The 26,998-nt window shown below is 42.7% G+C and overlaps 1 protein-coding gene across 2 annotated transcripts; it reads right to left on the reverse strand.

Annotated features, from left to right (window-relative positions):
- Positions 1-13,518: 13,518 nt before the first annotated feature.
- On the reverse strand, positions 13,519-24,018 carry LOC127568397 (toll-like receptor 2). Of its 2 annotated transcripts, none has more exons than XM_052012080.1 (2): positions 23,950-24,018; positions 13,519-16,827 (listed from the first exon to the last, which is right to left on the reverse strand). In XM_052012080.1, exon 2 carries the CDS (start codon positions 16,812-16,814, stop codon positions 14,334-14,336), a length of 2,481 nt encoding a protein of 826 aa, XP_051868040.1. In that variant the 5' UTR covers positions 16,815-16,827; positions 23,950-24,018; the 3' UTR covers positions 13,519-14,333. The 2 variants fall into 2 exon arrangements, with proteins under 2 accessions (XP_051868040.1, XP_051868039.1); XM_052012079.1 differs by lacking the exon at positions 23,950-24,018 and adding an exon at positions 23,740-23,856.
- Between the last annotated feature and the right edge of the window lie 2,980 nt (positions 24,019-26,998).

The raw sequence follows: 26,998 nt of genomic DNA on the forward strand, positions 1-26,998 counted from the left end.
ACTCTGCACGATGGAATTTATTCTCCATGCAAGAAGAGGTACTAATGTCCTTTGCTGCCTTTTCCCCATGTCATTTCATCACCATTTCTTTTAGCTGCTTCTCAAGTTCAGATACAGTCTCAAACTGGAGTGCATTCCAAAATTTCGTAATTCTCTTTTCTGAAATAAAAGCGTCTCGCATGCACTTTGTACTTAACTTCCGACATTTGGTCTTGTATCAAGGTTCCTCATTTCAGGCAATTGAATGGATGAGCAGAATTGCTTTTTTTAAAGAAAAACTTTCATTGATTTTCCAATTACCTATAAACAGCCCTAATATTTACAGTCTTCTGTAAATTATTTGTACTTCATGCTGGAAAACATCTTGGATACATGTTGTTATCCAGGTATTGCCTCAACTTCCTTCCTGTGGTATGGAGTTCTCTGGCTGCACTTGCTTTGGCTCTGTCTGGGCCAATGACTCTGCTTCTGTGGAGTATGAATTGTCTGTTCTGTACTCAAGATTGCCTAATGCTGCATCGGCATGCAGACCAAAGGCATTAGAGAATGCCCAGTATTGATTAGCTGATGCCTCAGACGGTTTTTGATTATGGTTGATTGCATGAACTTGTATTGAATGTTGAGTTGTTGGCTTTCTTCTGCCATTTGGTCAAATGAGCAGAGGTGATCAGCCATTGAAGGTAAATGCAAACTGTAGAAGAATTCACTGTGGTATGTTTGAAAGGAGCACAGAAAACAGGGCTCTGGTGACTTTAAACAAGCATTTTAGTTTAAACAAAGCCAAGAATAATAATAGAAATCCTTGAAGAAAAATAACCTCATAGTAATGGTATTCAAAGTATATTCATTCTTTAGTTGAGTTAATTTAACAAATACACACATGGCAGGGGACCCCATACATGGAAAGCATTCCCTGTGCCAGGGTCAAGGATGTCACAAAGTCATAGTTCTACAGCGTCGACACAGGCCCTTCGGCCCATTTTGTCAGTGTCAACCATCAAGTTCCTGTCCATACTAATCCCATTTGCCAGCACTTGGTCCATTGTCTACAATGCCTTGGCAATTCATGTGCTTGTCTAGATGCTGCTTAAATGTTCTGAGAGCCCTGCCTCCACCACCTTGGACAGTGCGTTCCAGATTGCAACCACTCTCCTGGGTAGAAAGGTTTTTCCTCTGATCTTTTCTTAAACCTTTTTCCTCTTTTCCTTAAAGCTATGTCCTCTGGTCTTGGATACCTCTACTAGTGGAAACATTTTACTATCTATGCCTTTTATAACTTTGTATACCTCCTATGGGGTTTTCCCCACCCACCCCACCAGCTTTCTCTTCAAGAAAAACAAACTTGGCCTATCTAGTCTCTCATCGTAACTAAAGCATTCGATCCCAGGCAGCATCCTGGTCAATCTCCTCTGCACCCTCTGCAGTGCACATCCTGCAATGTGGTGACAGAACTGTGCACCCTATTCCAGCAGTAGCCTAACCAATGTCTTGTATAAGACAAGTTGTACTCTGTTCTGGCTAATGGAAGCAAGTATCCCATATGCCTTCACCACCCTATCTACCTAGACCAAGCTCCCTTTGTTCCTCAATACTCCTTAGCGTCCTACCATTCATGGTGTATGTCTTATTATTAGGCATCCCCTTAGACTTATCAGTACAATATTCCACCTGCTATTACCCTGCCCCACTTGCCAGCTGATCAATATCATTTTGTAGTCTAAGATAATCCTTACCCCCCACCCCCCGCCCATCAATTTTTGTTATATCTGCAGACTTGCTAATCATATCTCCTGCATTCACATGTAAATCATTGATGTGTAAAATGAACAGTAAGGATCCCATTACTGATTCCTGTGCTACACTGCTTGTCACAGGCTTCACATTAGCAACCCTTTCATGTGGAACCAGGTAAAAGACCTTGCAGAAGTCCTCGTAAACCACATCAGCTGCACTGCCCTCTTCCTTTAAAAACTCAGTTAAGTTAGTCGAACAGGATCTTCCACTGACAAATCTATGCTGTATGTTACTGATCAATCCCTGCCTTTCCAAGTGTAGATCAATCTTGCTCCTGCCACTGATGTTAGACTCCCTGGCCTATAATTATCTGGCCTATCCCTGCTGGCCTTCTTGAATAAAGATACCACATTTGCTGTCCTCCTATCATGAGACGGCTTGCTGGGGCCAGCAAAGATCTGAATATCTCAGTCAGGGCCCCAGCAATCTTTTCCCTTACCTGATGTCATCAGTTCCTGAGGATTTAGCAACCTTTATATTAAGACATCCAATACCTTTCTCCATTTTAATCTTAACATGCTCCAGAATTTCACACTCTCAACTGAAATCTCCAAGTACTTTGTCCTTCTCCTTGGCGAATACAGATAAAATTTATTTATTTTGGTCTCCAATGGACCCCACTCTTTCCCTGGTTACTCTCTTGCCCTTAATATACTTAAAATGCTTTGGGATTTTCATAAATCCAGCAACTAACTTGTGGCCCCTCTTTGCTCTTCTATTTTTTTTAAGTATCCCCTACACAGTCTATACTTCTGAAGGGCCTCCCTTGTTTCAAGTGCCCTATACCTGCTGTATGCTGCCCATTATTTAATCAAACCCTTTATCCCTTGACATCCACGGTTCCCAGGACTTACCATCCTTGACTTTCACCCTTATGGAACATGTTAGTCCAGAATCCTCACCATTTCACTTTTAAAAGACTCCCAATTGTCAGAAGTAGATTTGCCTGGAAGAAGCTGTTCCCAGTGTGTGTGTATGTGTGAGAGAGACAGGTCCTGTCTGATAAGATTGTAATTGACCTTCTCCCATCTCTGGACTACCCTTAACCCATTCCATAGTTACTTTGAAACTTAATTATGTTCACTATCCCCAAAATGCTCGGCCACTGACCCTAAAGTTAATAACTTCTGGATTACTCCAGTAAGTATAGAAGTAGGAGGATCGTATAGATGAACATATGGCTAGAAAATGAGTGCCATGGAGTAGGCTTTTATTTCCTGAGGCATAGAGAATAGTTCTGGGGAGGAGGGATGGTTCAGGCCAGAAAGGAGAAAAAAGGTGCAGAAAGGACAAGAAAAGAGAGAACTTGAAATAGTGTTTAGACAGGGCTAGATTAAGAGACAGATAATGGAGAGGGCTTCGACTGTTCAAACGTAGATTGAGATGGGAATGAATTTCTGGTGTGCATTCAGGAAAACGTTTTGATTAATATGTTTGTGGCCTAATGAGGACTTGGTTTTGGGAAATGAATCAGACCAAGTGAAGCAAGTTTCCATGGGTGAATGTCTTGGAAATGGTGATTATGATATCATATGATTCGGAATTACTGCAAAAAAGGATGTGGACCGCTCCAAGATAAAAATAGTCAATTGGAGAAGGGCCAGTTTCAATGGGATGAGAACCGATCTGGCTAGCATAAATTGGAATCAAAGTCTGGCAGGCAAAACTGTAGTTGAACATCAGGAGACCCTTAAAGTAGAGATGTTTTAGCCAGGCACATTTCCATGAGAGGGAGAATGGTAAAGAAATTAAAGTGGGAGCTCCATGGGTGACCAAATAGAGTAAATTAAAGCAGGGAAAAAGAGCATATTGACAGATACTAGGTTGTTAACATGAGGGCTAGGATGATTACAGAAAGTTTGGAGGGGAAGCAAAGAGAAATGAAAAAGAGGCTAAGAGAGACTGGCAGCAAACATGAATGGGGATCCAAGAAGCGTTATTGGGATAAGATCAGGAAAAGGATTGTAAGAGAGATGGGATGATTAGAGGTAAAAATGAAATTCCCTCATGGAGGCAGAGGGGATGCTTGAGGTACTAAATGAGGATTTTGCATCAGTCTTCAGGTTGCTGGAGTCTTAGCAACAGAAGGTAGTTGAGATTCTGGATGGGCTTTTTTTTAAAAAAAAGTGAAAGAGGACATGCTAGAAAGGCTTGGTGTCTTAGTGGATAACTTAGTAGTCCAGATGGGGGATATCCTAAGATGCAGAGGGAGGTAAAGGGAGAAACTGTAAGACTGTGACCATAACCTTCCAAGTAACTAAAGATTCAGGGGTGTTGCCTGAAGACTAGAAAATTGAAAATGTTACACCCTTGTTCAAAAAAAATTTAGGGATAAATCCAGTAATTGCAATCCAAACATTTTAACCTTGGTGATGGAAAACAGAAGTTCTGTTAAACAATCGGGCAGAATTAGCACTTGGACAAATAAGATTAGAAAAATCAGGAAAATAGTGTCAATAGAATTTGTGAAAGTAACTGAGGATTGATATAATTAACCTGTTACATAAAGACTTGCAAAAGGCATTTGTTATGGTTCCATGTAATAGGTCTAGTTTTCAAATGTGAAGGCCATGGAATAAAAGGGATTTTTGCAGTATGGTTGAAAAATGGGCTGAAACAGAAAATAGAGAAGTAATGAAAGCTTGCTTATTGTACTGGAAGGAAGAGGATGGTAAAAGTTCTTGGAGAAATACTGTTTTTCTTAATATCTATTAATGGTTTGGACTTGGATGATTGGGCATAACTTCCAAAAATGTAAGTGACACAAACTTGCAGGTAGTGAACTGTGAGGAGAATAGTTGTAGGTTTTAAGGAACCATCATAAAGTTCGTGGCATGGCAGATGAAACGTAATACTGACAAGTGTGAAGTGTTACATTCTGGTGGGAAGAATGAGAAGAGGCAATAATAAGTAGAGGGCAAAGTTCTAAAAGTGGTATAAGTAGAGAAACTGGCCTGGAGTAGCCATATTACACAATGTGGCTATAAGCAGGTCAGAAACTTGGAATCCTGCAGGAAGTAATTTGCTTGATTTCCCCAAAGCCTGTCCACCATCTACAAGACTCGAGTCAGGGAGTATGCTGGAATACTTTCCACTTGGCCTGGTTCAGTGCAGCTTCAACAACACTCAAGAAGCTCAATACCATACAGGACATAGCAGCCCACTTGACAGGCGCATACAACCATTCACTTCCTCCACCACTGTTGCACAGTAGCAGCAGTTTGTGCCATCGGGATGCACTGTAGCAACCCGCCAAGATTCCTTAGACAGCATCTTCCAAACCCATTACGTCTACCAATCAGAAGGACAAGAGTAACAAAAGCATGGGAACATCAACATCTGGAAGTTGCCCTCCAAGACACACACCATCCTGATTTGGAAATGTATTGCCGATCCTTCACTATCACTGGGTCAAAATCCTGGAATTCCCTCCCTAACAGCGTTGTGGGTTACTCTTACCTCAAGGACTGCAACAGTTTAAGAAGACAGCCGACCACAACTTTCTCAAAGGCAGTTAGGATGGGCAACTAAATGCTGGCTCAGCCTTTTGAAGCCCACATTCCTTGAATAAATCATAAAAAAAACGCATCTAGTGGAGAATGTGCATAGTTTGTTGGAAGTGCCAGGACAGTAGATAAAGTGGATTTAAAAAAAAGCACATGGTGTCCTGGGCTTGGTAAATGAAAGACACAGATTACAAGAGCAAGAAAATCCTGATGAATTTGCAGATTGACCACAGCTGGAGTATTGTGCTGAGATCTGGGTGCCACATATTAAGAAAGATGTGAAGGACATGAGAGGTTAACTGAAATAATTCTTGAGATGCGGGACTTTGGTTATGTGGACAGACTGGAGAGTTTGGGATTGTTCACCTTGAATCAAGGGTGGTTTCAGGAGATCTGATAAAGGTAGTTAAAGATCATGCAGACCAAGAAGATCAACAAAAACTGTTCCCACTGGTGTAAGGGTAAAGATCCAGTGGACAAAGAATGAAGGTGTTGGCAAATGAACCCGAAGTGACTTAAAGAAAAGTTTGCTTGCGTATAGTGAGTTAGTCAGGAATGCAGTGCTAGGGTCACAGTTGAGGTGATCCAGTTGTAACATTCAACAGGGGGCAGAATAAGGATTTGAAAGGAAAGAATTTGCAGGTGAAACTAGTTGCAGTACCCTTGCATAGAACCCATATGAGGCTGACAGGCTGAATGGCTGCCTTCAGCACTGTAACCACTTTGTGATTCTGTGCATGGGAAATTGGAAGTGTAGTTACCAAAAGGCAGCTGACCAATTGCCTGGCCTGACTCCTGACTTTGTTTCCTTTCGTTCTCCTCCTGCACCACAGCTGCTTTATAAGCCAAGGCTGCATGGTTATTACGTCGTGCAACTTGTCTCAGGTTGTCATAAATTTGGACACGACCTTCTCTATGGTACGCAGCACTCTGGAGCCGTTCAGGCAGGTGAGCTCACCAATGTTCTGCCCACTGGTGTTGCGAGTGGCAGTCTTGTTCTTGCCTCTGGACTCCTGCTCATGTATGTAAATTTTGTAATTGAGTGGAGTGCCAGGTGGTGAAAGGATGGTCAGTAACCATGCTTTAGTACCTCAGATGGAGAGCACAGCAGACTGTTGCAAAATAGACAGTCTAACTGTTACTTTGCCTCTGGGAAATGAGAAACATTCTCCTCTGGGAATGCTCATGGGTCGGCTGTGAAAGCCCTTGAAATTGTAGAAGCTCATCCTTCAGTTGTGATGTTCCAACATGTGACAGTGGGCAGCACTGCACTATTGGGAGACCTGCAGCTCCAACAAAACCACTCGCTCTTGCTGCCTGCTGTCCTCTACCAGGAAAAAGGACATGAATTTCCAGTCTCCTGGAAGACAGCATATCCATGAACCATGCAGTGCTGATCCAACTTGGATATTCCAGAAATCGGCATTGTGGTGGAAGAATTAATGGATCAAAGATCAGTGAGGGACCCAGTTTTGTTGGTAAACTGAGTGGTTGGGACTTGGACAGAAAACAATCCCAACATCTGCTGTTGACAGAAGTTCAGAGTTTGACAATCAATAAAGAGGACGATGAAAGCTTGAAGGAAAACATGGGATAATAGGCTGGCCAAATGAATAGTCAGTACCATATGTTTAAGATATTGGGAGAAAATCATCAATGGATGGGAGAGGGTTCAAATATAATTTTCTGAATGAGTGGAAATTAACAGGAAAAGCCATGGCCAAAAATTAAGCTTTGTACACGAGCAAAAGATATAAAAGTGAGAAAAAAAGAATTAATATAAAAAAACACAGACAAATTAAAATGGCCATAGTTGGAATACCATCACAGAAAGCTTAGGAGGTGGGAGCAGTGTGGTTAGAGGAAATTTGTTTATGTGGCTTTGTTTGAGCATGGAACAATTTGTTCCAGAGAATAGGTAAACCAGGGACCATTCCAGCATTTTAAAATAGATAAGTATTTGAGAAGGAAAAGTTGAAGTGGGTTCGAATGGGGACAGTGGGTCCAGTTTGCAATAACTCTGCCAAATCATTTGTGCTAGCCCATTGCCAGAGTTTTCTTTTTTTTCACTGTAAGCAGCTGTCCAAAAGATGGTTCTAGTTTGATCAAAGGGGTTCTTGGGAAAGTAAACAAATGTTCATGGAGCTATAACTTTTTCAGGTTGTTTTCTCACCAGCAAACCTTAAACCAGAGCTCCAGGGACAGATGATTTTCTTGGATGGCTGAAGTGTGGATGAACTAGGTTATAATTCAACTGAGAAATACATTGTTGTATCACTTTTCTCTTCTCTTTGAAATAAATAAACCATAAAAATCATCCCTCAAGCCCAGTACTTAGGGGCTGTCATATTTTGAGGAGGCTGTTGAATTGGTGTAACTAAAACATGGACCCATCAAATGACCAGTGAACTGAGCACACTAAAGGGATGAGTATATTTAAGTTTGCCATCTGTGTTTAGGGCTGCTTGGGTTGATCACCATGGATTTGTGATGGGTCAATGAGGGCAGAGTCGGGAACTGGAGACATAGATGTAACAAGGAATTGTGTGTGAACAGAGCAGCAGGGGAGCTTACAAATCTCGTAAGTGGACCCCTTGAGCCAAGGGTCATTGTTTCTGCTGGATGAAGATGGTGACCAAGTGAGATGTTCCCACTCCTGCAGGATAAGTCTGGCCCCTTTCACCAGGAAATAACTTCATTTGGGGACCTCAAGAGACAGTAGGCTGCCTATATCAGGCAGCACCACCCACCGCCCCCCCTGCCCCCCCCCCCCACCCCAGGATGGAAAATGGGAGCAGTCTTGGGTGCTGGCTATGCTGCAGGCCCTTGGTGATGCAGTTGCTGGAACTACAGTTTGAGGGTAGTTAGCAACTGAGGAGGGACCCCTGAAGGGAATGAGCCATAACAGACAATGGGCGGCCTCGTTCTTGGAGTGAATAGTTAACAGCTGCAGATTGAGAACTGCCATCGATATTTAAAATCTGAAATTCAAGCAGGTCAGGTCATAGCTAAGTCTAAGCTATAAATTGATGCGCTGCTGAAAGAGGCCATTTGGCCAGTCAGGCCTGTGTCCAATTTTTGAATGAGCCAGCCACATTAATTCCTTTCTTTTTCTCATGTCTCTCTTATAAAGTATTTATGCAATTTGCTTTTGAAAATTACTTGAAACTGCTCCCTCTCATGTAATACATGAGAACAATTAAGCACTTAAAAAATCTTCTCATATTACCTTTTGGTTTTTCCACCCATTAATTTAAATCTGTGTCCTCTGATTCAGTTTTGCAATTAATGTTCTATCTTCAATTTTATATTCAATGTTGACTGCACAAGGGAGGATGGATTCAACTGTAGGGAAGCTAAATACGGGCTGGGTGATGGAGTCTGATGCAGGGTCTCAACCTGAAAGGCAGGAACGTTACTTTGCCACCACCAATGCTACTTGACTCATTGTGTTAGTCATAGAGTTATATAGCATGGAAATGGACCCTTTGGCCCAAATGGTCCATGCCAACCAAGGTGCCCCATCCAAGCTAGTCCTATTTTCCAGCATTTGGCCCCTAATCTTCTAAACCTTTCCAATCCATGTACTGTCTTCTAAAAGTTGTTATTGTACCTGCCTCAACTGCTTCCTTTGGCAGCTGATTCCACAAAGATACCACCCTTCCTGTTTTTTTAAAAAAAGTTGTCCCTCAAGTTCCTATTAAATCTTCCCCCCCCCCCCCCCTCACCTTAAAGCTATGTCCTCTAGTTCTTGATTCCCTAACCCTGGGGGGGGGGAAAACTGAGTGCATTCACCCTATCTATGCCCCGCATGATCTTGTACATCTCTAAAAGATCACCTCTGAGTCTCCTATGCTCTGAGGAATAAAGTCCTAGCCTGTCCAACCTCTCCCTATAACTCAGTCCCTCAAGTCCTGGCAACATCCTTGTAAATCTTTTCTGTATTCTTTCCAGTTTAATAACATCTTTCCTATAGCAGGGTGACCAAAACTGAACACAATACTTTAAGTGCTGCCTCACCAGCATCCTGTACAACTGCACCATGACCTCCCAACTGTTATACTCAATGCCCTGATTTATGAAGGCCACCCTGTCACCATGTGAACCATGTACTTGTACTCCAAGGTCCCTCTGTTCCACAACACTCCCCAGGGCACTGCTGTTCACTGAAAATCTTACCTGGATTTGACTTTCCAAAATGCAACACCTCACAATTAACTGAATTAAACTCCATTTGCTATTCCTCAGCCCACTTACTCAGCTGATCAAGATCCCTGTATAATTTTTGATAACCTTTTTCATTGTCCACTATACCACCTATTTTAGTGTCATCTGCAAACTTACTAACCATGCCTTGTAAATTCTTATCCAAATCATTGATAAAGATGACAAACAACAATGGACCCAGCACAGACCCCTGAGGCACTCCACTAGTAATATGAATTGACCTGTACGATCGGTATGCAAGACAAGTTTTTGACTGTACCTCGGTACAAGTGACAATAATAAACCAATACCAATAGTCATGAGTCTCCAGTCTGAGAACCAACCTGCCACCATCACCCTCTGCCTTCTACCATCAAGCCAATTGTGTAGCCAATTAGCCAGCTCTCCCTGGATTCCATGTGATCTAACCTTCCATAGTAGCCTACCATGTGGAACCTTATTGAAGTCCATGTAAACCATGGCTACCTCCCTGCTCTCATCAACCTTCTTGGTCACATCATCAAAACAAAAACTCCAGCCAAGTTCATAAGACGTGATCTCCCATGCACAACACAATGCTGATTACCCCTAATCAACTCCTGTCTTTCCAGGTGTACATACATCTTCTCCCTCAAAATCCTCTCCAGTAACTTACCTACTATAAATGTTAGACCTTTTCGTCTATAGTTTCTAGGTTTTTCTTTGCCTCCTTCCTTAAAGGCGCAATATTCGGCACCCTCCTGTCTACTGGTATCTCGCTTGTGGCTATCTTGTGCCCCCCTTTTGCCCTCCTGATTTCCTCCTTGAGTACACTCCTGCATCCCCTATTCTCCTCAAGGGATTTGCTTGATCCCAGCTGCCTGTACATGAACTATGCCTCCTTTTTTCTTGGCCAGGGCTTCAATATCCCTCATCATCCAGGGTTCCCTGCTTCTACCAGACTTGTCCTTCACCCTAACAGGAACATGCAAACCTTGAGCTCTCACTATCTCACCTTTAAAAGCCCCCCACTTGCCTGTGGTCCCTTTGCCTGCAAACAATCTACTCCAATCAACCTTTGCAAACTCCTGTCTCATAACTTCAAAATTCTTCTAGCCCCAATGTAGAACTTGAATCTATGGACCAGTTCTGTCCCTTTCCACAACTGTTTTAGAACTAATAGAACTATGGTCACTGGTCACAAAGTGATCCCCCACTTGTCAACTCAGTCACCTGCCCTGCTCTATTACCCAAGAGTAGGTCAAGCTTTGCCCTCTCCCTAGTAGGGCCTTCTATATATTGCCCAAGGAAATTTTCCTAAATGCACTTAGCAAATTCCACCCCACCTAAGCCCTTAGCAGTTCTTCCAGGATATTTTTTTTGCTCCTACAGACTGTGTTATTGTCTGATCAGACTTCTGTTCAGTCAATTAAAAATTTTAATTCTCCATTTGCTTGTCCCTCTTCCCCACTGTGCTCTCCCCCTCGATGACTGATTGTTGATTAATAGTTGTGAAACTTATCCTTTGCATGTCTTTAATTATTAGAGAAGAAACTCACTAACTGGGGATTCATGGATTTTCCTGAACGTAGTTTTGAATTGGGTAAAAGAGAAGGGAAGCAAGGGTGATAGGTGGAACAAAGGGTGAGACTGCCCCCCACCTTCTCTGTTACCTGGACTAATTGTTTCTCTTTCTCAGTTCTGATGAAGGGTCCCAGACCTGAAGCATTAAGTGCTCACCAGACCTGAGCTTTTCCATCATTTTATGGTTTTAAAGAATGTTTCATGTTTTGGCAGCAGGTGCAGTCACACTTTTCTTACAAAAACCAACATTGTGTAGAATTTCTCAATTTGAACCAATTTGTGTTTTCTATCTAAATATGAGATGACTGGGAGGGTATGATATGAAGAGAAAAGTTGATGGGAATTTTAAAGTGTATGTTTGTTCTGTTTGATAGCAGAAATAACTGCTCAACAATGGATATAATGCTGTGGTGTAGCAAGATGGGAGAAAGACACAGCAGCAATGAACAAGACTGTAGAATCAAAATATATGATCCTATGGGCAACATGCCACCTCATGAATATATAGGCATACAGTTAATTCTGTGAATTGGAAGAACACCAGTGGTACAGAAGTCTGCTTAGAATGGATCTGGTTGGTGGTAGTCCATATTCAAGTTTTGCCTGAGTTGGTTAGTAGCATTAGAGGCATAACTCCTGAGTTCAGACAAAGAAAACTCCTAATGTTCCTGTACAGTTCAGATGGCACATGGTGCAAACATTACAAGGTTCTGATGATCAGCTATTGTAGACAATGTGTATAAATATTGGTAGTGGTAACATACTAATGCCACAGGAGCTAACTCCACACTAACACTGACACATGGCCATGGACTGTATCTTGTCTCTTGCCTGGAGCAGGTAGCCTTGTTTCTTAATTTCATTTAGGAGGTGTTTGAATGAGGTTATGAGTGGATTTCTATGAACAGACAATGGGCACATTCCTGCAGAGTCAATGCCTTATGCAGAGCTGAAACTTGTTGAAAGATGACCAGAATTTCTACCTGGTGAACAATAAAATCCAACTACTTTTGCACCATTGTTCAAAACAAAATCCTATGAAGCATAAGTATACATTCATTGCGTATTTTTAAGTACAGCAAAATGGTGAAAATGATTTCAAACTTGCTATGTCTACAAATATCACCGTACATTGAACCATATTGTAAGCATTGTTGCAGAGAGTTCAAATGAATGTATTTAGCACAAATATACATAGGAGGAAGTAACTTTTTTAATGTAAGCATTTTAGTCTTTGCCTTTCTGAGAATGAGTGCATGCTAATCAGATACAGCCAACATGGCTTTGTCAAGTGCAGATCCTGCCTGACCAATCATACTGAATTTTTTGAAGACATAACCAAGTGTATTGATGAGGGCAGAGCAGTAGATGTGGTTTACATTGCCTTCAGTGAGGTCTTTGACAAGGTTTCACATTGGAGACTGGTCCAAACGGTTAGGACCCATAAGATCCAGGAAAATTTGGCAAACTGGATCCAAAATTGGCTTGGCAATAGGAGATGGAGGGTAACGATGGAGGGTTGTTTTAATGATTGATGCCTGTTACTGGTCATGTTCCTCAGGGATTGGCGCTGGGACCTTGCTGTTTGTAATATGTTAAATGATTTGGATGTGGACCCAAGAGGCATGAACAGTAAGTTTGCAGATATCGTGGAGATTATTGTAGTCATGGATAGTTTGGAGGGTAGTCAGTCTACGGAGTGATAGCGATATGTTGGTGAAATAGGCTGAGAAATGGCAGGGGGTTTAATCCAGGTAAATGTGAGATGATCCATTTGAGAGTACTAATGAGGCTAGGATATGTACAATGAATGGCTGGGTCACAGGGAGCATTGATGAACAAGGGGATCTTAGAGTACAAGTCCAGAGATCCTTGAAGGTGACAGTGCATGTAGATAATGTGGTTAGAAAGGCATCTGGGATACTGGCCTTCATTAGTTGGAATACAAAGGCAAGGAGGTTATGCTCCAACTTTATAGAACTTTGCTTTGGCCTCAACTGGAGTTCTGTGTGCCACACAATAAAAAGGATATGATAGCAGTACAGGGGGTGCAGAGGAAATTCATCAGGATGCTGCCAGGGATAGAGTGTTTCAGTTATGAGAAGAAACTGGAGAAGCTAGATCTGTTCTCCCTGGAGCGGAGGTGGTTAAGAAGGGACATGATTGAGATGCATAAAATTATGAGGGGTGTCGATCGGGTGGACTGTAGGAAACTTTCCCCTTATCAGAGGTAGAGAAAACAAGAGGACATAGATTTTGGGTAAGGGGTAAGGGATTCAAAGGGGATATGAGGAGGACTTTTTTTTACCCAGAGAATGGTGAGTACCTGGAATGCAGTCTCAGAGAGTTGGGGAAGCAGAATCAGTGACAGCATTTAAGAAGTGTGTAGACTAGTGTTGTGACTGTGAACTGAGTCACGAGAGACATTGAAGCTGGTTGATATAAAAAGGTCTTTATTCATCACAACAGGGCTACTGGAGAATACATTTCTCCTCTCCCCACACTCAACAGCACAGTTTTATTTTATATTTTTTAAACACAAAGACAACAGTAAACAATTAACCACAGTTTCAATGGCTATAATTACCTACTTTAATACTTTTCGTATAGACAGGTAACTTTTGCAGAATAATGTATTTACAATGGGAGCATATCCCAACCAGCATAAGTCCTTTGAATATTTAAATACCAATGGCTGGTCGAAGGGATTCTGAGTGCAAAACACCAGACACCCAAAATATACCTCTTTTATTACAGTGCTGAAGGATGGCTCCCTGAATATACTAACAGCTGGAATATTAAGTGACAAAATGGATAACCTGAACTGTATATTAAGTGGCAGGGATATATCTTTGTGTATATACAGAAGATGGCCACTTAATGCCTTCCCTGATGTCATCACCAGAGGGCCAATTGACATGAACATTCATCTATTGTCTTCCCCTGCGTAGTTACAATCACGAATCAGAATGTCCCAAAACCAATGATTGGTTTTGATGGCCTCAAAGTAACAGTGGAAGTTAAAAGGTTTTCTTGAAAAACTGGTTTGCATTTTAATTAATACCTGCTTTTCACATAATTCCATAATTCTAGAATAATCTTTAATCATGAGCATTTGAATCACTTCAGCATAGGAGGATATGGGCCAAGAGCTGAGAGATGGAATTAGTGCAGATAAGTGCCCACTGGGTGGTGTGGATGTGGTGGGCCAAATAGCCTGTTTCCATGCTGTACAACTCTATGACTTTATATCTCTGTGATTTCTCAAGGATCTAATTGGCCCCCTTTATTATGCTCTCTTGTAGAACTGCATGAATGGAAATCCAAATTCAGGACAGCTTTCAATCTTTTCCAAAAGAAGCCCTGTTGAAACTCATTCTGAGGCCACTCCAGGTAGGTGTTGCTATTCATCAGCTTCCTCAGTTTGCAAAATCGATCTGGAATAGAATTCTTTGGAATAGGTTCTAACAGGAGCAGGATAAGACAATCCTCCTTATCATCAAACACCTGTTGGTGGGCAAAGAAAAGTTCATAGTGGCACCATTCACTTTGCACAAAGTTTTTTGAAAGGATAAAAATGGTTTTGTAGCTTTTTGATATGCAGTCAATGATATTAGTAATGATTGGCTTTCCAGGTTTGAAATCTCTTTCATGGATGCAAATGCGATATGGAGGCTCGTTGTTCTCCAGCTGTACCAACAAATTGTTCTTCACCCATAAGGCATCATGTTCACTGTATGAAATAAAAGCATTGAACTCATAATTGTTTTGAACCTGGCTGACGTCTAGACTTCTTTTAGCCTTGAGCCAAAGCCAGAGTGTACGTATGTACCAGGTAACATTATACTTAATACACAACATAACACACACAGCAACTAAAATTGCTATACATGCCACCAGGATCCCAATAAATAAGGGGATGTTGCACTCAATGGGAGAAAATTTCAGATATTTGATAACTTGATCTCTGAATTTTCGTGGACTGTCACATTGATACTGGTCTGGCCAATTAAGAACCTCTGTGTCTGTCTGTTGAATATAATTGGAGAATGACTGAATTCCACAGAAACATTCAAAGGGGTTATTGCTCAAATCGAGCTCTGTTAGATCCAAGGACTGTAATGAGCCCATGTTTATGTTGTTTATTTTATTGTAGTCAATATGCAAAATTTTCAGTGAGTGACCCCCTGCGATTTCAGGAAAAGAGATAATGACGTTTCCTGTCAAAAAAATTTCCCGGAGATTTTTCAGTCTTTTGAGGTTTGGCACAGTGGCAATGGAATTGTAACTCAAGTCTAGTGATTCCAGTGATGCTGGCAAGCATTCAAACACATTTCCTTCCAGGGTATTGTGAGATAAATCCATGTGCTTCATTGTTTGAAGCCATGTACAAGTCTGTCCATTGGGCAGGAGTAGATCATTATAACTAACACTTATACTGGACAAGCTCTTCAATTTAGCTGTGACCCTACTGAGTCTTGGTAGATTTGTAAATTGGTTCTTGTTTAGAATGAGGGTATTAAGATTGGGGAAAGGAACTGAACATTTTTCAGGAACAAAGGTGGGTACTTGAAGTAAGTTGGAAGATAAATCCAAATATCTTAAATTAGTCATAATTTCTGATACCTTACATGGGACATAGAACAAGCTCCCCTTTATTATTGTTAACTCACGCAGTTGTGAAAATATATCAAGTAAATATTCAAGTGAATAAAATTTGTAGAAATTTGGATTAGTTACGTCAATTATAGAAACTCTACGCAAATTAATCTTCTCTGCTGATACAGTCTGTACGTTCCATTTGCCAATGCCATTCATTGTAATAGTGTGCAAATATAATTCTTTTATGTGTGAGCTCAGGACACTGGTAAATAAATAAGTAGTCAAAGAATCATCTATGCTAATATTCCGTAAAACTAATGTTGAGACATTTGATTTTTTTAAAGGAAAGAACAGATCTACATTTTTACCATACTTGACCATATCAGTATTTAGGATTTCCAATGTGGTGGTTGATATTGGAATATCCTTGAAAATATTAATCAATAATTGTGGTTGTTGCCCAAACTGTAAATCTAAAGAAAGCTTCTCCATGCTTTGCAGGATATTGAGTGTTCCAGGTTCATATGTCTGCAGTTCTCCAGTGATCAAATAGATCTCCTTAACTGGGATTCCATGAAGGAAAAATAAGGTACTAGAATTCAGGGAAGAAAGCCAAGTATTTCCAAAACGTAAAGTATGCAGTTTCTGCAGTTTGCTGATCTCTGCTCCAAAGTTAGCTGTTTCAAACCTGTTGTTGGTAATGTCCAGGTGTGTTAATGATTGGAGATTGTTAAATGGCAAGACTGAAATATCCTGCAGAAAATTATTTGAAAGATCAAGATACTGTAGTTCTGAATTTTTTGCAAATGATCCGGGTTCTATTTTGGTGATCTGATTGAATTGAAGAAACAGTATTTTCAGCTTGGTAAGATTTTGGAAGTTCTGCCGTTGAATTATTTTGATGTTGTTGTAAGAGAGATCCAACTTCTCTGTGTCTGGCCCCAGGGTACAAGGAGAAAGTGGATATCCAATTCCTGAACAATTCACTAAAAATGTTTCTGCCCTCTTTGACATTACACAAGCAGCAGGTGTGAAAAGACAAGTTAATACAGCAAATACCCACAACAGAGTCATGTTCACCATGATGTCTGTAAAGAAAATTCTGTTTCCAAGTTTCAATGTCCATTTTCCACCAATAGCCATCTTCAAAGAAGTTCTATCAAAGGAACAAATTTAATAAGAATATCACTAATGCAACAACAACATATTTATACAAAGGGAAACTTGGTGCTGAAACTTCTATAAACTTGTTGTTCTTGTTTTGGTGGTAATAGTTTCAGGAAGTGCAGTCATAGTAGCCTGGGCGGGTAATTGTAGTATATTTTGTAGGTTTTGATGTGCTGAGAAGTGAGTCACTTGCCATCAGTCAGTTATCTATGACATTCTTTTGCTGTCAATTTATGTGGCCAGTTCACTTGGGATTCTGCTTGGTGAAAATTCCCAGGATGTTTGTGTGAGGCAGGGAAGGAGGGATAAAAGAAGCAAATGTCACAAAATTAAGTTTGCTGATGTATCAAATCTGGGTGGGAAAATAAATGACAAAGAGGATGACAAGAGGCTGCAGTGGATAGTGGGAAGGTGTCAGATGGAGTAGAAGGTGGGGAAATTGGGATTATTGATTTTTTAAAGGAAAACTGTTTCAAATGCTAAATAACTATTAAATATTGATGTATGCAAAAAACAGGTAATCTGCATTTGTATCAAATAGTTAAGAAGGCAAATGGTATGCTTGCCTATTTTGCCAGGTGGTTGGAGTACAATTTAAGGAAATCCTGCTAATACTGTGTAGGGCTTAAATAAAATAACATCCAGATGTGAGTGTGCAGTTTTTCAGCAGGCCAGGCAGCATCCGTGGAGAAAGGCAGACCGTCAACGTTTTGGGTCAGGACTAAAGATAGGAAAAGGGGAAGCCCAATATATAGGAGGGAAAAGCAGAGCAGTGATAGGTGGATAAAAGAGGGGCAGTGGGGTGGGCACAGGGTGGTGATAGGTAGATGCAGGTAAGAGATCGTGATAGGCAGGTGTGGGGAAGGAGGGGAGAGCAGATCCACTGGGGGATGGGTCAAAGGTAAGAGAGGAGAAAAAAGGCAAGGCTAGGAAAGGGAAGAAGAGAAGAAACATGGTGGTGGTGGTCGGGGGGTGGGTTTGTGGGGAAGATGGGTGGGGATTCCCTAAAGTGGGAGAATTCAATGTTCATGCCATTAGGCTGCAAGGACCCAAGACGGAAAATGAGATGCTGTTCCTCCAGTTTGCACTTGGAATTCTCCTGGCAGTGGAGGAAGCCGAGGACTGACATATCAGTGACAGTGTGGGAGGGGGAGTTGAAGTGACTGGCAACAGGGAGATGCAGGTCGCTGTTACGGACAGAGCGCAGGTGTTCTGTGAAATGGGCGCCTAGTCTGTGTTTGGTCTCACCAATGTAAAGGAGGCCACACTTGGAGCACCGAATGCAGTAGATGATATTAAGGGAGATGCAGGTGAATCTCTGTCTCACCTGAAAGGACCGTTTGGGTCCCATGATGGAGGTGGTATAGGGGCAGGTGTTGCACCTATGGCGGGGGCAGTGGAAAGTTGCCGGGGTGGGAGTGGGATGGGTGTGGGAGGGAGGAATGAACGAGGGAGTCATGGAGAGAGCAGTCCCTGCAAAAGGCAGAAAGGGATGGGGAAAGGAAGATATGCTTGGTGGTAAGCTATTGGTATTGGTTTATTATTGTCACTTGTACTGAGGTTCAGTGAAAAACTTGTCTTGCGTACTGATCGTACACGTCAATGTAGTGAAGTTGCATTGAGTTGGTGCAGAGTGCATTGAGGTAATACAGGTAAAAACAATAACAGTACAGAGTAAAGTGTCACAGCTACGTCGGAGATGGTGGAAGTGGCAGAGAAGGATGTGTAAGCCCAATATATAGGAGGGAAAAGCAGAGCAGTGATAGGTGGACAGAAGAGGGGAGGTGGGGTGGGCACAGGGTGGTGATGGGTAGATGCAGGTAAGAGAAAGTGATAGGCAGGTGCAGGGGAGGAGGGAGAGCAAAAGCCCAACATATTAGGCGGGAAAAGCACAGCATTGGTAGGTGAACAAAAGCCTGAAGAAGGGTCCTGACCTGAAACATTGACTGCCTGCTTTTCTCCACAGATGCTGGCTGGCCTGCTGAGTCCCTTGAGCATCATCGTGTTTTTCATCTAGATTCCAGCATCTGCAGTCCTTTGTTTCTCTGTGTGCAGTTTTTGGTTTGCAATTTTACCAAAGGCTTAGAAGCAGTGCATTGAAGGTTCCTTGGTATGTTTCCTATGATGTGGAGAGATTGTGTAGTATAGGCCTATAATTTCAAGGGTGTGGAGGAAAAAGAAGTGAGCTCATTGGAACTTAACATTCTGAGAGGCCTTGACAAATTAGAAGTCGCGAGGTCCTTTCCCATACTGGACAATCTAGAGCTGCAAAGTGTAATGAAGACACAAGAGACTGCAGATGCTGGAGATCTGGAGCAACACACGAAGGAGCTGCAGGAACTTAGCAGGTCAGGCAGCGTCTATGGAGTGAAATAGACAGTTGACATTTTGGGTCGAGAGTCTTCATCAAGACTGGGTGTAGAGCTGCAGAGTGTAAAGTCAGAATTAGTGTTCTTTTTTAGGACCTTGGGGGAAGACTTTGGAATTCTCTGCTTCTAAAGGCTGGTTATGTACAAGATTAAGATTAATGAGGGGATTGATAGGAAAGTGGAGTTGAGGTCAAGGAACAGCCAAGATCTTTTGAATGATGGAATATGCATGAAAGGTTATGTGGATACAACTGTTCGTATTTCTTATGTTCTTAAAATTGGAGTAGAGACTTTATTTAATGTTATTCAATTATTTTGATCAGATGAATTTACATACAAGGGCACAGATGGAATAAATTGAAATCTGCTCCAAAAATGTACACAGGTTGACTTGATGGTGAAAGGTGAAAACCCACTATTATATTCCATATAATTTATCATAAAGGCACATTCACATTGCAGAGTTCCCATAAAGGTTGCCAAAAACTTTGTAGAAGTTGTAGGGGAGTTGGCTTTTTTTTGGAGGGGGTGAAGGGAGGGGCTAAAAGTTTAAATACTGTAACAGAGTGCACCTCTAACTTAAGTAACCAGGATACAAAATAACCTTCTGATAATGAGTGCAGAACAACATTTTCTGGTAGCACATTACTACTGATTCATGCTCCTGGTACAGAGATGAGAGGCACCTTTGATGTTTATAGCACCTCCTCCCCAAACCGAGGAATGCGTTACAATTTTATCAGAATGAATGGCTCTGCTAAGGGAAAACAAGTGTAACTTCAAGGAATTTTGTGACTGCTGATGCCTTCAATGTAGATCAGCTTTTAGAAGTTCCAATGGATATGGTGGAAGACCAAGGAATTCCTGAAGTAAATGGGTGAGAAGTGCGACTTGCACCATAATTTCTTTTGCACTGGAAAATATACCATTGTTCCAGCCCCTGCATTCAGTAATTTCCATAACTGTAGTCACCACTTTCCATTCGGCAGGAAATGCTGCCAATGGGGGACAGGACAATTCACCTTCAGTGTCCACCTGCCTTGCTGCCCTATCTCCAGCTGCTGCTGGGCAATGTATTCCTGATCATGGTACAATGTAACTTAGAAATTGGATCGCATGGTGTCTGTTCTTTGGATGGTATGTGGTCCAGTTTAGATCTTAGCTTTAGTGGATTGTGTTGGAGTCATATCTGGGTCACACTGTGCCAGACATGAAACTGGACTGGGCACCACCATATTGGTGTGTCTGACATTGTCTTGGCATCAGGCATCCATCAACTGACGTCCTTAACTGGTAACCACCCACTTTCACCCTTACCCACAGAGTTGCAACTTTCTGCTCCAATCTAACAGCATCCTCTCAACAAAATGAGGAACATGTGACACCGGTTTTGCTACCAAGATGGACATTCTGCTGAATGGGGAGACCTGACCGGCAGCTACAAAATAACAGTCTTCTCAAGTACTCTACCACAGAATGTGCTAAAAGTCAATGTTTTTTCTTCCCCTGCAAATTCAGCTACTGCAATATTCATTCAATAGTTATTTCAGCCGTGACACCCCAGCAATAATCTATGACTGGCAGGGTGGATCAGGAACCTTGGGGCTGGAGACAAAGGCACCAGCAGCAGAGAAGAACCTATGACACATTCTCTCCAGACACCTCTATGAGCAACCATATTCATGCTCAGGTTTCCAAGGTTGACAGCACTGAGATGCATCACATTGCTGCAGGAAGATCTGTGGCCCTGTTCTCACGCCTGGGGTGCTCCCTCCATGGAGCTCAAAGTTCTTGCCACAGGATCTTTCCAAGCAGCTGCAGTAGATCTCTGGCTTGTCTTCCAAGTTGCTGCTTTCTACCCAGGCAGTATAGTTATAAAATAATGGTTTCATCTCTAAGACAAACAACATCTGGGATGCAGCAATTTGGCAACAAATGTGACTTCCCATGAGTTCAGGCAGCCAATGTCTCCACTTGTGTGCCTATAATGACTCCCCTTCAGAGCACAGATCTTTTTATGAAAGTTTTTCACTCCCTCAGTCTGCAGGTGATTATGGATTACAAGAGGAATTACCCCATGGTGTAAGTCACATTTTCAGGAAACAGATGAATCACTTATCCAGAGGCAGTCCATGCTGCCAGACATGTTCAACAACTGGTGCTGACACTTGGTGATCTCCAGGGTACTTCGAGCAGGCCTTGCCATAACAAATACTCTGCTTTGTCATGGGATAAGCACAAGGCGCCATGGTTACACCACAGTCCAAGCACGCACACTTATTAGATTATATCTTCATCCGAGTGAGGAACCACAAAGCTGTTTGCATCACTCATGCCACGATGGCGATTGATCACCACCTCATCCACTCTATTATCACCATCGTCCTGGCCCCAAAATGACAGTGTCAACACAAGTGATACTGCAAAAGATCAATGTTGGAGCTCTCAAGGGTCCAAAAGAGATAGATCTTCTTGGTCAGCACCTTACAGACAACCTGTCACCCAGACGAGCCACAACTTGCTGCGAAGGCCACCATAATTAGCACCTGCGAAGGGATTATCTGCCAAAAAGATCCAGGACAAGTTTGGTGAGAATGACCAGGAGACTGAGGAACTAGTTAACCACAAATATTAGGTGTAATTGGATTGGAAGCTTCTCTGTACCTCAGGGTAAAGGAAACCTTTCCATAGGCCCCTGAAGGGCAAGGTCCACAGAGAGCACTTGACCTAAAGACATGGTGGATGGAGGGGCAGGGGTCAGCAACTGGCAGCCATTACATGTGCGGGTTCTTCAGTGCTGTAAAAGCCATCTACAGCTCAAATACCCCAGGGCGCCACCCTAATGAGAGCCAAGAACAGATGAGCTCATCAGTGACAAAGAGGCAGTCGAAGTTCGCTGGAAGGATCATATCAAAGACCTCTAACTGTGGGCTCTGTCCCAGAAGTTAGTACACTTCACTCCATCCCACAGCAGCCTATTCTGGCCTTCTCTCCTGACTGACATGAAATCAAGAAGGCCACATCATAATTCAACGGTAACAAGGCCATGAGCAGATGGCATTCAGGTAAAACTCAGTGGTGAAGAGTGTCAGTGACAAATCCAACGTTTTATTCTCCACATCTGGGAAGAAGAGCATGTTCCAAGGGATGGCAGTGTTGCCTTAATTGTGGCCAAAGTCAAGAAAGTAGACAAGTCCAACTGTTCAATTACTTAAGGTCTCCCTGCTGTCTGCCACAGGAAACACATCAGCCGGGTTCTCAACTGCCGCCTTCTGGTGACTGAAGAACTGCTCCCAAAATCACAATGTGGATTCTGTCCATCTGGAAGCAGAGTGAACATAATCTTCACCATGTGACAACTCCATGAAAAACACAGGGAGCAGCACCAGCTACTACACGTGGCCTGTCTTGATCTCGCTAAAGCCTTTGACTCCATCAATCTGGAGTGACTGTGGAACAGCTTCCTCAAATTCAGCTGGTCACAGAAAGTCATCTCCATTTTACATTTGCTCCATGATGGCATGCAAGCCATGAAGCTTACCAACAGGTCTACGACAGACCAAATCTCAGTGAAGGCTGCTGGTGAATAAGACTGCTTTATTGTTCAAGCACATTTCTCCGTCTTTCTTGTTGCAACGTTGCACCTCACTTGCACCAAACTTCCTGTGTGACTGGAGCTAATTTTCAGAACTAATTGGAAACAGCTCAACTTACAGTGCGTACACAACCACGGTCACCCAAATCTGAGGTCAAACTGCATTGCAGACTACGCTTGCATTCCCATACCCTCACAAGCCATCTTGGACTTGTTCACTGAAACAACACAAGAAGATGGGTTTTACATTCAACGTCTGCAAGACAAGCATCTTCTACCAACCTGGCCCCACTACATCGCACTGCCCTCCAACTGTAAAGGCTCACACTAAGACCCTGGAAAATGTGGGAACCAGATCTCAGTGAAGACAGATATCAACAATGAAATTCACAACTTCAGTGTGCCAGCACAGCCTTTGCTTGATTGAGGAAAAGGCTATTTTAGTTAAAGACCTTAGACCTGGCACAAAACTCATGATCAACGAGGCAGTAGTGCTTCCTGCCCTCCTATATGCTCTGAGACCTGGACTACTGACAATAGTCATCTTGAATCACTGGACAGAAATCACTGATGCTGCCTCCGCAAAATCCTCTCAATTCACCAGGTGGGCAAGCAGACAACATCAGTGTGCTCCCTTGGGCCAATGCCCCCGGTTACACTGTTGTTCACATTGCAAACACTCCATTCCAAGCTCTGTCATGGGGATAGGTCACCAGGTAGAGGAAAAGATTCAAGGGTGTGCTCAAAGCCTCCTCGAAGACCATGGGGGAACCATTCACCATCCCACATCCCCACTGACTCCTGGGGACCTCTGGTCCATGACTGTTCAAGGTGGAGAAGGGGCATTGGGGATGGTATTGGGAAGTCCATCGATCAGGGACATGCAGAAGCCCAGTGCTAAGGGCAGAAAGAGTACACCGCCTCACAAGCTACTCACCCACCAGGGACCTCCTCGCCCATCTATGGAAGAATCAGTCTCCTCAAACCCCAGAAAACCTGAGTGGAAGCAAGTCATCCTCCATCCCGGGAACAGTAGTTGTAGGAGACACTCTTTGTATCATACTGGCTTAGCTTGGTCAAAACTTGTTTACTTTCTTTATAGTTACTTAGCAATTAACCTCCCGAGATGGATGAAACAGACACAAACCGTTGCAGAAGGGATCCCGCAGTTGCCGGTGTTTCTCTTGAATCCCGTTGCGTCGGTTTCCTCGGCAGAATCCGGAAACTAACTGGTTTTCTGCTTCAGTAATTCTGGGCGGATCCAGACGACTCGCCCTCAATTGCATAGTTCGGAGATGAGCCTGGGGCTTCACCTTACTGAAACATGCCTTCAAACTGGTTTTCGAACACCTACTTGTGTTCTTTTTTCCTTCGGAAGGGAACAAGTTGGTTTGACAGTGGCAATGCCTGGGTGCGGGCACCTTCGACTTCTCTGGGAATGATTGTTCCCAACAGCAGGTCGTCATTCCTGTGCCCATTTCTTAGCTGCTGTGACATCCACCAGCTCTTCCCCACATCCCTGGAATCTGGCATTCCTTTCCGGGGAGATGTACAGCACTCTTCTGGAAATTATCGTTGGCTCGGCTCCCAGCACTCCTTTCAAGCAGAGTATTTGGAATCACCAGGAGGCAAGGTGGTTCATTTAAAACAACATTTACTGATACCTCCTCTGTTTCTTTGGCCTACCACTGGAGTCCATGCGCTGCCGCCAACGGAAATAATTTCCCTTTGAAAGGGCCATGAAGAATTGACAGGCACTCAGTGACCAACATATCCGCCCATTGTTTCCTCTGTCAAAACTTTTCATCGCCTTGAGCACCTGGGGTTAAATTGCTCCTTAACCCCTTCTGCTTGAAAGAGAACAAACCAATGACGCTCCGTTCTCACCTAAACAGTATCTTTGGTCCTGTTGTAGCCATAAATTGGGGATAGAAAGGAATAGTTGTTATTTTTTCCATTTCTCATTTCTTTTTTCTTTTTCTTTTTTTCTTTTCCTTAGCTCATGGAGCAGACTTGATGGGCCGAATGGCCTACTTCTGCTCCCTTGTCTTGTGATCTTGTGATTACTCCAACTTTTTAGTCACCCACAAGACTCTGTCTTTAATTTCCTCACCCTTGCCCTTCATAGAAATATACCCTGACCTCGCCACTTCAAAGGCCTCCCATTGTTCCTTTACAGTTTTGCCAGCTGAGCTTTGACTCCAGTTTACCTGGGCTAGATGTGTTTTCATCCCATTTTAAAAATGCCCCTTGTCCAATTGATTGTGACTGAGAAAGGTTTATATCCTTTTCCATAGCTATTGTAAATCTTACCATACAATGACTGCTGTTTCCTAGTTGTCTCCTCCATTGATACGTATTCCCTTGGTTCATTTCCCAGCACTGTCCACCTTGCTGCTTTTGCAGTACTACAATGAATTTAAGCGGTTAAGACTGGCAGGTGAATTGCACAAACTACAAGCTAGCCTCCTGATGCTCATACTGTTGGATTGAGTGTTTCCATCACATCATTTATGATCTTAGGACATGCCAAAGAGTAATACAATCATTACAAAGTGGTTTCATTTGTAGCTGAGTGAGAACAGTAATACATTTGGAGGCAAGGCTTCCTTTTTGTCCGCAGGCACTGGAGCTCTGCACGTTGAAAGTCTGACACTGGGCTACAGCATTTGCTGTGGAGGGTTCAGTTAGTTTGTAGAGTCAGCCAGCTCCATCAAGGGCATAACCCTCCCAGCCATTGAGGACAACTTCAAGAGGCGGTGCCTCAAGAAGGAGGCATCCATCATTAAGGGCTCTCACAACCCGGGACATGCCCTCTTCAAGTTATTACCATTAGGGAGGGGGTACAGGAGCCTGATGACCCACACTCAATGTTTCAGGAACAGCTTCTTCCCCTCCATCAGATTTCTGAGCAGTCCACGAACAGTACCTCGTTATTCCTCTTTTGCAATATTTTTGTTTTAGTAACTTGTAGTAATTTTGATGTCTTTATGTCTTGCACTGTACTGCTGCTGCAAAACAACACATTTCACAACATATGTCAGTGATAATAAACCTGATTATGATAGTTCTTTGTCTTCATGGTCTGACTCTATTCAACAACAAGAAAGACCTGTTTCCCAGATCCCAATGGTGATTTAGTCAATTATTAGAGACTAAACAACCAACCTCTTTCAAAGGATAATTAGCAGTCGTTTGGAGCTCTTCTTTCCAGTGCACCCACTACCACCTCTCCCTTCACGTCCATTAATGAGGAATGAGTGTGTCTTGACTCGGCTTTTTTCAAAGAGTAGCATGGAAATATGCATAATTCTCTCATCCTTAGGGAAACTTTGTCACCCAGCTTTGCTCTATATAGTTAGATATTAGATATTATGTTAGTTAGTTGAGAAGATTGAAAATATTATTTCAGGTAATTGTATAGTTTATTATATTACAGCTGGATAATATACAACTACATTGGCAGGGGCATGGGATTCAAAGCAGAAGTGAGGCAGATGGGAGGCTGGAAGTTGAAATGAAATTCAATGACAGATCAGTAGGCATAACAGGCAGCAGCAAGGCAGGGAGTGAGGGAAGACTGTTGGATTAAATTGCATTTATTTCAATGCAGGAAGTAAGTCGGATGAACTTGGCTTGGATAGCTGCATTGGACTGGGATATTATAGCCATTGGAGAAACATGGCTAAGGGAGGGACAGGACTGGCAGCTAAATGTTTCAGGGTACAGGAGCTCTAGGCGGGATAGAGGTAGGGGAAAGAGAGGAGGGGTAGTTGCATTCCTGATTAAGGAGAACATCACTGCAGCAGTCCAAGATGAAATTACTGAGAGATTGTCCAGCGAGGCTTTATGGATGGAGCTGAGAAATAAGGAATGGATGATCACCGTGTTGGGATTGTACTTTAGGCCACCTAATACTCAACAGGAATTAGAGGGACAAATATGCAGGGAGATTGAAGAAAGTTGCAGAAATAATAGGGTTGTCAGAGTAGGGATTTTAACTTTCCTAATATGGACCTGAACTACCATAGTGCTAAGGGATTAGCTGGGATGGAATTTGTTAAGTGTGTTCAAGAAAGTTTCCTCATGCAATATATTGGAGGCCTCACCAGGGAGAGGGCAAAGCTTGATCTGCTTTTGGGAAATGGGGCAGGACAAGTGACTGAGGTGACAGGGGGAGAGCACTTTGGGACCAT

The sequence above is a fragment of the Pristis pectinata genome, chromosome 3 (genome assembly GCF_009764475.1).
Source record: "Pristis pectinata isolate sPriPec2 chromosome 3, sPriPec2.1.pri, whole genome shotgun sequence".
In the NCBI taxonomy this organism is placed as follows: Eukaryota; Metazoa; Chordata; class Chondrichthyes; order Rhinopristiformes; family Pristidae; genus Pristis; species Pristis pectinata.